Source organism: Cephus cinctus, unplaced genomic scaffold (genome assembly GCF_000341935.2).
Source record: "Cephus cinctus unplaced genomic scaffold, Ccin1 Ccin1_scaffold0330, whole genome shotgun sequence".
Taxonomy (NCBI): Eukaryota; Metazoa; Arthropoda; class Insecta; order Hymenoptera; family Cephidae; genus Cephus; species Cephus cinctus.
In genome coordinates, this window is record NW_014333027.1 from 1,115,582 (window position 1) to 1,125,721 (window position 10,140).

General features: G+C 35.2%; 2 protein-coding genes across 3 annotated transcripts; one reads left to right on the plus strand and one right to left on the minus strand.

The window, feature by feature from the left end:
• Positions 1-129: 129 nt before the first annotated feature.
• On the minus strand, positions 130-1,996 carry LOC107266985 (rRNA methyltransferase 3, mitochondrial). The gene is made up of 5 exons (XM_015738111.2): positions 1,850-1,996; positions 1,372-1,746; positions 1,058-1,299; positions 817-972; positions 130-730 (listed from the first exon to the last, which is right to left on the minus strand). Exons 2-5 carry the CDS (start codon positions 1,677-1,679, stop codon positions 150-152), a joined length of 1,287 nt encoding a protein of 428 aa, XP_015593597.1. The 5' UTR covers positions 1,680-1,746; positions 1,850-1,996; the 3' UTR covers positions 130-149.
• Positions 1,997-2,247: 251 nt separating this feature from the next.
• LOC107266924 (arf-GAP with coiled-coil, ANK repeat and PH domain-containing protein 2) lies at positions 2,248-10,140 on the plus strand. 2 transcript variants are annotated; one of them, XM_015737970.2, is made up of 12 exons: positions 2,248-2,488; positions 2,891-2,948; positions 3,143-3,201; positions 3,852-4,025; positions 4,502-5,146; positions 5,331-5,510; positions 5,601-5,707; positions 5,813-5,996; positions 6,076-6,988; positions 7,064-7,163; positions 7,243-7,363; positions 7,431-10,140. In XM_015737970.2, the coding sequence occupies exons 1-12, from the start codon at positions 2,436-2,438 to the stop codon at positions 7,615-7,617; spliced, it is 2,781 nt and encodes a 926-aa protein (XP_015593456.1). In that variant the 5' UTR covers positions 2,248-2,435; the 3' UTR covers positions 7,618-10,140. The 2 variants fall into 2 exon arrangements, with proteins under 2 accessions (XP_015593456.1, XP_024939571.1); XM_025083803.1 differs by lacking the exons at positions 2,891-2,948; positions 3,143-3,201.

A 10,140-nucleotide genomic window follows, 5' to 3' on the forward strand; every position in this document is an offset into this window, starting at 1 on the left:
TTCGAAATCTATTGGCGTTGTTGTTATGCTAAATATGAATTGAATTTCCCTTTAAATTATTTTACTGCTGACAATGGAAGCATACTGCGTAGGTCTCATGTGGAGAGTAGTTATTTAAAATACACTGGGTAGACTGTATTAATATTTATTTATTTATTGGAATTACCTCCAATTATATATTGTCTTTTTACTTCGAAAGCCACTATACCTAATGCCATTCCTGTATTTAAACTGTCGACTCCCGCAGTTAGTGGTATATTTACGCGGACGCCATTTTGCAATTTAGTGAATCGGTATGAATTGTAACTTATACCTTCTGTTTCTCCACCAATTATCAGGATGTTGTGTTTTTGTGTGTAATTCATTGCGTAATAAGGTAACAGTGGTAGACTATTAATAATATCCCTTAATATTCGAGAATTTGTATTTCGGGGTTGAATGAACTCTGATGACACCGACAATGATTGACCCTCTTGCGGATTTATAGTTTTCACGTTGTCATCATCTTCGTTGATGCTCGTTTCCTCCGATGGCATCTCGCTTTTTATTTTCGAATCCAATTCATCTGCATTACTTTTCATGTTTACAATGTTATCAGCGATAAAAACATTTGCATCCGTATCAATCAGCGACTCGATGTCTTCCCACCTTTCTGCTTTTTTGATTAACAAACGAAAATGAGCACCTGCTGCACTTCTTAGGACTTTAGGCTCCCATAGATCAACGCACCCTGTAAATGTATATGCATTTTTTGTTTTTGATTGTAGGAAATCGTATAATCTGCTGCTATTGTCGTGTAATAATTGCGTTTTCTACCTTTTGTTAAAATAACTTTATGACATCCAACACCGAGAGCAGCTCTTAGAATGGAACCTAAATTTCCTGGTTCTCGCACGTTGTCACAAATTATTGTTAGCGGTATTGCTCCTGGAATAGATTCCCTGTCATCTAAATTGGGTGTTTTGAAAATTCCTGTTACAAAAAACGATATATTGAAAAGAGACAAAAAATGAGATATTTGTTTTTCAGTGATATAATTTGTGGTCTTTTCTATTACCCATAAGACCAGGTGTTGTGGTTAAATTGGACCATAACTGAATAGATTTGTATGGAACTTTGTATATCTTTATCCCTTCGTGTGGCAACGGCAAATTCATAAGGTCTGTTTTTCTACTGAAAATAATTATTTCAGGTATCATGCCAGCATCAAGAGCATCCTTAATTTGACGATGGCCTTCAAGAAGGATTTGGTCAACTTTAGTCCGTGCTTTGCGAGATTTAATTTGTATCATTAATGATCTGAAAGTAAGACAATTGAAAGTTAAAATAAAATGAATGATTCCATTGTTAATATGTAAAATACACACATACGGTATTATGTTGTTATCCTGATCTAGTTTTTGAAAATGAGGTAATCCTTCATCCAAAGTTTTGTCACTAGTAGATTCTGTTTCGCTTCTTGCTTCAACATGATTTTGTTTCTGCCTTTTAACATTTAAACCTCTGTTTCGAATATTAATTTTTGGAGAGTGCTCTACATCTCCAAATACTTCATTTTCATTTACAATTGCACTTGGTCTCCTACTAGTCCAATTGTCACGTGTTTGTACATGAGGTAATGGTGTCACTGTAGTTGCACGCAGTGCATTGATGCGTAAGAAACACCTTGAAATTAACATTGTCAATTCACGGCAATATCAGATGTCTATAATTATTTAATATAATATGTAATGCGTTTACAGGAGCCTGGAAGAAAAAACCAACATGATTTGATTAACCATACTATGTTGATACACAAGAAATACATAGATTAATAATAAAATCATGTAAATAACAATTTCCTCCATACCTTGATACTGTCTTCTTAAATATTATTAATCTTTTAAAATATTTAAATATACTCTGGCAATATAACCTTATACAATTTATTATATTGTGGAAGGCAATAATAAATAAAGCATGGCAATCGCTATGAAGTTGCAGTGAAATCATTCATTTCTACCGTTATCGCGCAGGTCTGCCACCACAATTTTTAATAACATTAATGATCCTTCTCAGCTATTTAAATACATATTGAGACATTTTTATTTCAATAGTAATAAATTTGAACAAGGTTTAAGCATTAAATTAATTGAAATTCGTTTATTTACCTAATACCGATAAAAAATCTAGAAACTATTAAAACTGTTGAACTCAGTTGAATAAAGTCATCCATAATAATAAGTTACCTAGACTGAAACTAAAACGTCTAAATTCATTCAGTTACGTTTGACAGGAGAGTGGGGAACGTGTTGTCCTCCGTGAAAGCTTTTCCTTTTCTTAATTATTTCAATCAATCGTTACTGCGTTTGATGAAAAATGTCGTACAATAACCAATCTGTATATCTCGTGTAAAAGAAAACTTTCAATTTCTGTGAGAATCGAAAATCCTCAAAATGAAGGCGATCATAGAGTTTGAAGAATGTCTACGGGATACGCCAAAATTTCGGTAAGTCGTACTATGTACTTTCTAATTCATTTCACTCTGCTTTGTTATACTTTTGTTTCTTCTTATATCCGAATTCAATTGCCTAAAGTATTTAATCCGATTCCATTTGGTATAATGCAACCCGCGTATCCATGTCTTCCATTAAAACATATGTACACTAATAATAATGTCCTTTGTCCTCCTGTCGTGTACATTTCAATTACAGCTTCATGCCCCATTAAAAGATTGTAAAAAAATTCATCAGGCTTCGTGTTTGTATAACAATATAGATTTATCTTCTGTTTATCAATATTTTTTGTCTGAACAATATTGCACTGAATAATGACATATTGCATTGTTGTTATAAATATGTTTTATTTACAGGAATGAATATCGTTAACATGTTTGTTTAATTAATTTTAGGGCTTGCATTGAGGAGGTTGAAAATAACACTGATCAATTAGAACAAAAGCTGGAAAAGGTACTTCATATCTATGTTATTAACAAATATTAAATTTTTGATATTACTTTTAGATGTTTCAATATTTACTGAAGCAGAGATGTATTTTAATTTGTGTACACAACCTTCGAATATTTGTAAACGATGTCCAGAATGCTATCTATTGATGTTACGTGTAGTACTGTAGGTTCATAGTATTATATATATTTTTCCAGGTGTTGAAAAATTGCAGTTCAATGATTGATGCTGGAAAAGCATATGTGGGGCAGCAGAGGTATATTTTTTAATGACATTATAATAATCGTATATTTATTTATTAATTTTATTATTTAAATGTCTGACACAATGTTGTGTATAGTTATCTGTGTATACATACATATATATTTGATATATTACAAATTCCATATTTGTCAAATATAATATTATGTATCAAAAATAATCTCGCATGCACTAAGCAATACAAGTATACTTGCATTTTGTCTTTACCTCAGGTTGTCATCAGGCTAGTTAATTTGACAATTATGTTAGTTACAAGCTATGTCAGGAATGCTGCACATATATTGTAATACTGTAGTGTTTTACTATACTGTAGACAGAGGGCAGGAAACATGGACAAATTACTATTGTCAAACAGGATGACTCATATTCAGATTCCCATGTGGAACACAATGATATACTATCATAAGCCATTGTATTCGGTTCTGCATATATTACCCCTAGAGTTAAGAATACTCATAAAAATGTGTGATCCTAAACACAGCAAGATTATTTTTGGTAATGTTATTTCATTCTTCTCATTGTGTAATACGGGTATTTGAATCAATTAAATTTTAGCTATTCTATTGATATATTGATTATTTTTATATTTTCTGATGTCCATAACATGATATAATATCTAACATTTGAACTGAACTTTATTTTCAGTCAATTTGCTAATAGCCTGTGGGATTTGTCCATTTATTTTAATGATGATTCAGAAATAATGGCCTTTTTAAACAAACTCATTCATGCATTACAAGAAATGAACAAGTTTCACACGATCTTGTTAGATCAGGCATCCAGGACTGTCGTCAAGGATCTCAGTTCTTTCATAAAGGGGTAAGTAACACGTTAATAACATATTTCTTACCCAAAACCAAATCTTATATATTATATTAATATACACCAATTACCTTTGTCAGTTTCAATGTGGAATACCTTTAAAGAATTCTAACATTAAAATTTATTTGAATATTTGATCCACACAATCTAATTTCACCATTATGACTAAATAAAGATGAACACCTGCTACTCATGTGAGACTCGCTTATCCCACTTCCACATTCAGTAGAATTGATACATTATCCGTTATTGACGTGTATATATATGTATGACGAAGAATATACTTACGTCATGCAATACCATCGCAACCTATCCGTCATATTTTGAGCCTCAGTACACGATAAGCTTTTGCGCAGAGAAATTCTTATAGTGTAAAACAACCTGGCATTATACTAAAGTAACAACACTAAATAAGGACTAAATTTTAATCCGTATAACATAGAAGGAATCTTCACGTTTTTCTGTTCTAACAGTGACATAAAAAGAGTAAAGGAATCGCGACATTATTTTGAAAAAATATCAACCGATCTAGATCTTGCGCTGAATAAAAATTCCCAAGTGCCAAAATCACGGCCTGCAGAATATGAAGAGACTTCTAATATACTCTCAGCGACGAGGTCCTGCTTTCGTCACACCGCACTGGATTACGTCCACGTGCTGACGATGCTTCAGGCGAGAAAGCGTCACGAGATCTTGGGAACATTACTGAGCTACATGCACGCCTGCTTCACTTATTATCATCAAGGTAGTGATTTGGCACAAGATCTTGATCCTTTTCTGAAAGGACTCAGCGACGATTTGGTCAGGATGCGCGGGGACTCGGCGAAACTCGAAAAGGAAATGGAAAATCGACACATTTACGTGACAAATCGCGACTTGGTGCCGTCACCAACTCCAGGCAATCCAAAAATGGAGGGATATTTATTTAAGAGGACGAGTAACGCATTTAAAACATGGAACCGTAGATGGTTCTGTCTTAAGGACCATCAATTGGTCTACAGAAAACGGATTGGTGAGGATGACTATACCATAATGGAGGAAGATTTACGTTTGTGCACCGTTAAGCCAGTCGTGGATTGCGAGAGAAGAAATTGCTTTGAGGTTCTCAGCCCAACAAAGTGAGTTGTAGAAAAAAAAGTTATATATCGATAAGATAACTTGCCGTCTGTGTAAAAGCGATAAGATTAATGGTGTACTAAGAACGCACTAATCTTAATATGTCAACTTTACACAGCCTTAACAATCTTTGAGACTCCTCAGTATATCTGCAGAGTCAATTCTCAGGATTTTTTTATTTCACAGAAGTCACATGCTTCAAGCTGATAGTGAGGAAATGTACTTAGCTTGGGTTACAGCTATGCAACAGGCCATTGGAGCTGCCATTCAAAGGGGTATGAGTACTGGATCTAATGCTAATACTCTTCAGTCACATATTCGAGATAGTAAAGGTCCACTTCGACCTTTACCTAAACCCAAATCTAGGTATAAATTCATTTTGTTATTAAAGTACTAGTATGTTATAATATATTGAATAAACGTATAATTATTGAAGCATCGCGTGTATATTTTCAGAGTTTGGGAGCAATTATTAAAAATACCAGGGAATGATGTGTGTTGCGATTGTGGTGGCGCTAATCCGAAATGGGCTAGCATTAATTTAGGTATCACTCTTTGCATAGGTGAGTTATCTTATCATGTTTTTTAATACAAGACGATATGCCATTATCTTTACTGATGTTACGATACATTACGTATTATGATACATTGTTTTTTATCTCCCGCAGAATGCTCAGGGGTGCATAGAAGTCTTGGTGTCCACTATAGCAAAGTTAGGTCCTTAACGCTGGACGATTGGGAGCCAGAGATACTGAAAGTCATGGCAGAGCTTGGCAATACCGTTGTTAATAATGTCTATGAAGCTCTGCCAATACCTCCAGACATAACTAGAGCAACAGCGAAGTGTAACGCGTGCGTATAAAATCCATAACACATGCTGATGCGCACAAAACTCTAGTATTAGTAGGTAATTCTTCTCATTTATATACAGAAATATTCGCGAGGCCTGGATAAAGGCTAAGTATGTAGACCGGAAGTTCGTGAAGCCTTTATCATCCGTGAAAAATGCGGACCAGCACACAAGCCGGGAATCTATGCACTTCCGAAAGTGGAGTGTGCGGAAACTGCGCAGACGACCAAGGAGTCGCGATAAGATGGACACGTTAAGTCGTAACAAAACTCTGACATTGACTTCCGTCAAGGAAACGCGTCATTCTACAGGGTCAGATGACAGTAAAGATACATCAATCGAGAGTCTTAATTTTGTTGAAAAGTCGAAATTAGCTGAGCAGAATTCGCTGAGTTCCGAAGACAGTGCTAATCTGGATTTGAAGAATGAATCTACTTTGTATGGCAAAATATTAACCCGTGCGCACAGTGATATTAATGAAAACAAAAATCAGAAAACAAGTGACTCTCTGGAATCTTTTACTGATAAAAAGTCCCAGGATCACCACGTTATTGAAACACAAGATAAGAGCGATATCCATGACACTGAAAGTAACTGTGAGAGTGATATATCTGAAAAGAGTAGTGATTCGTTGAATGTTAGTATGAATATTGAAGCGTGTGATATTAATGAGAGCAAGGACACTGGAACAGAGAAGATTAAGAGGGAAAAAGTTCAGGAATCTGACGTTCTAATGTTTGGCTGTGATTTACCGAAACCGACCATTGAAGGTAGCTTGGAATTGAGCTCGGATCAGGACTCTACAGCTGGGGAAGATGAGGAGTTTGAGGAGGAGGAGGATATTGAGAATCTACATCCGGAAATGTTACTGTACAAAGCTGCTGCAGCTCATAATCTTCCGGTTATGTGCGCCGCGCTGGCGAACGGCGCTGATAAATTATGGGCGAATGTTAATGACAGAGGACGCAGTGCTTTGCATCAGGCTATCATAAGCGTAAATATTTTTTTTATCGTGTACAGAGATTACTCATATTTTTTTTTATTTTTAATTAATCTTTATTAAATATAGGGCTCTGTAATGTCGTGCGAGTATCTTCTATTAAACGGCGCACGAATCAATTGTCAGGATATTGAGGGCAAGACACCATTGTACTTAGCTACAGAATTAGGTGAATAATATTCTAAATACTGTTTTACTTACGAACTGTAGTAATTCGTAATTATACAAATTATTTTTATAATCTATAGGACACACAGCCCAAGTATGCTTATTACTGAAGCACCGTGCGGATCAACATATACAAGATGAAAGTGGTGTAAAACCGCTGTCAATTGCTGTGAAAGAAGCAAATGCGGATATCGTCACGCTGTATGTATTCTTTTAAAAATTTGTTATTAATATTCCAAATTCTAATACTTTCTTTCTCTTTAATTAGGCTACGACTGGGACTGCTAAACGAAGAGATGAAAGATTCGGACATTGGCGTTACCGGGGATGAAACTTTCAACGATGTGGTTCGTGATTTCAGTCAGTTGGCGTGTTCGCATCCGGAACGATTGCAGCGCCGCAACGACAATACTAGTAGTAATAATAGTAACAACAGTTCCAATGTTCTTGAATAATCGTTAGCGCAACAGGTGCCAAAGGAAATACGAATTTATCAAACCCGGCAATTTTTTAATTTTTTTTTTCCACGGGAAATTTCAAATGTGCTGAGAGTCTATTATTATTATCAGCTCCCTCTTATAGTAGGGATAGTGAACGCAAAGAGGGCAGTGCCAGGATAATATAAGCTTCTCCCACCTCATCTACCCCATATATTTTTTCTGTGCTCTGATTAAAAAAACACTGAATCCGTTCCGTGAAACTTCTCGACAGCATCAACGGTGGAATTGTTCACTGATTGTCAGTTACATAAAATGAACGTCCCGCCTATTAAACGCGTACCTGAGTAGGAGCACTGCTTTTTAGCGGTACAGGTGTTCTTAACGAGACCAGCAACTTTTTTCCTGTGAATTTAGAGGATCTCGAGGTGTCCACGGATGATTCAAGAAGGATCGTCACAAGCACCCGAGAGAAAAGTGTTTTTTTTGGGGGTTAATTTTTTTTTGCCAGCCTGGTGATGACATTTCTTATATTTTTGTTTTTGTATTTACACTAAGCACAGCTACACTTATAGCAGCAAATTCACTGACATAGCAGCGAGACTGCTTTCTAGATTTTCTTTTCTATTATTTAATTACTTTGATATTACGTTAGACACTTGTGTAGCTATTAATATTGTTTATTTCGTTAGATAAGGATTCTATTGATATCGTTTCCTCGTACCACAATATTTTTATGGCATCAAGCAATGCTGTTGTCTGCTTTTTGGTCGAACGATACGTGTAGGATTGTAGAGATGATTGTGTAGCGCGTGTCCTTGTATGCAGACAGCCGAATGAGCTTTACTTAATTATAAATTGGAACCCTGTTTGTAACGACGAAGGGTATTGTTAACAGCGTAGATTTTCCTTGTTATTCGTTGCCTGTATTTTTACATTTTCTAAAAAAAAAAAGAGAAACAAGGAGGACTATGTTTTCGAGTCTCTTGTACTTTTTACACATGATCGCGATAATACCATGCGATTACACACAAATATCTACGCTTAACTTTATGTTTCTATATTCGTTCACATTATTTCGTGTGTTATTTATCCATAAAACAGCACAGAATCTTACCAGTGCCGTTTGACAATATTGACTGCAGAAAGTTGAAAATTATTATCGTGAAAGTCTATAAATGTATGCAACACTATGCCGTGAGAACTGTCTCGTAAAATTAATCGTTGATTCGTCAAATGTATAATCAAATCTGCATGCAGAAGTCGTTGCCAAATTTTTAGATATTTGTATATAGTTTACTATAGGTAATGTATTCCCATAGATCTGATCGTTGAAATTTCGATATTTTTACGTATACATCTCAACAACGAGTGCGTGTGCGCGTAAACGTGTAAGACCATTATAATCAGGGACAGTAATGATGAGTTGAAGAAAAAAGAAAGAAAAAGAATAAAAAATAATAAAGATATATCCTCATCGCGCAAGCTAACTGGAGAATCGAATATTTTAATTAGTCTGTTCACGTTTAACGATTGCGGTTCGCTTAGTACAATATTTATACGTGGGTTTCTCTCGAAGTTCCATTGTACAAAAATCTTCGAGCTTCGAAATGCTTGGCAAGGAAATTTTGAGAATCCGCGTGGACTTAAATGTCATAAACGTTAGTTAAAATTTTGGTCTAATTATAATTGATACGAGGAGATGGCTTTTACACTAGAGGCGATCCCGTACAGTATTCTAGGGTGACATGTTACTTGTTTATTACAACTTGCGAAATTTAACGTTACGGCGAATCGAGGTGAAGCTAAGGGAAGTATGAGAAATCCCCCAAAAAAATGAGCAATTCAAAAACCAATAATTTCTCAAATACTATTTATCATTGTTTTCACTACTATCTGGTTTAACAGAGGTTTTCATTTTTACAATCAATATAATAGTCGAAATTTAAAATTTCTAATTTTCCCGCTTCTTCCAACTTGCGTCTGTTACAACTACTTTCGCGTAGTTCCGGAAATCCAATACGATCTTTTCCAAAATTTTTTTTATTATATCCAGCATCCCTTTATCTTTGTAACCATTCCCCCTTACAGTTAATGACATCGTTACGGAGTAGCATATAACATAAATAAAAAATTAATAGACGCATACAGTCGCCAGTCGCCACAAATTTCTCAACCAAGAAGAAACATCCATTTGGGTGTAGCGAAATTTGAGAAAGACGACTGTATATTGTTTAATGAAAGAAGAAGAAAAAGAAATTGAAACTTTCGTACCAGCGATCTTAATTACAACGTACTGCCTCTCTTTTCTTTTCTACATCAAGGCCTCCTGTCGACAATGATAAAACGGTGGGCGATAACTGCCTATGTTTCGCTTTCTTTCTTTTCTTCTTTATCTCGTAGCAAAAGTTTGGACCAATCCGAATCGTTATCCGAAAAAAAATATCGTGAATGGTTGGCTGTCGAGAAACAGCAAGTAATATACATCACTGTATTTATCTTAATTATAATAAACATAAAGCGATCATTCAGTGTGCACTA

Bases quoted from the DNA above. Each gene is read 5' to 3' on its own strand.
- LOC107266985 (XM_015738111.2), bottom strand. From the start codon at position 1,679: ATGTTAATTTCAAGGTGTTTCTTACGCATCAATGCACTGCGTGCAACT. The intron at 1,300-1,371 runs GTATGTGTGTAT...TCTTACTTTCAG, and splicing joins CAGGATAACAACATAATACC to ATCATTAATGATACAAATTA. The intron at 731-816 runs GTAGAAAACGCA...ATACATTTACAG, and splicing joins TAAAGTTATTTTAACAAAAG to GGTGCGTTGATCTATGGGAG.
- LOC107266924 (XM_015737970.2), top strand. From the start codon at position 2,436: ATGAAGGCGATCATAGAGTTTGAAGAATGTCTACGGGATACGCCAAAA. The intron at 5,147-5,330 runs GTGAGTTGTAGA...TTTATTTCACAG, and splicing joins GAGGTTCTCAGCCCAACAAA to AAGTCACATGCTTCAAGCTG. The intron at 7,164-7,242 runs GTGAATAATATT...TATAATCTATAG, and splicing joins GTACTTAGCTACAGAATTAG to GACACACAGCCCAAGTATGC.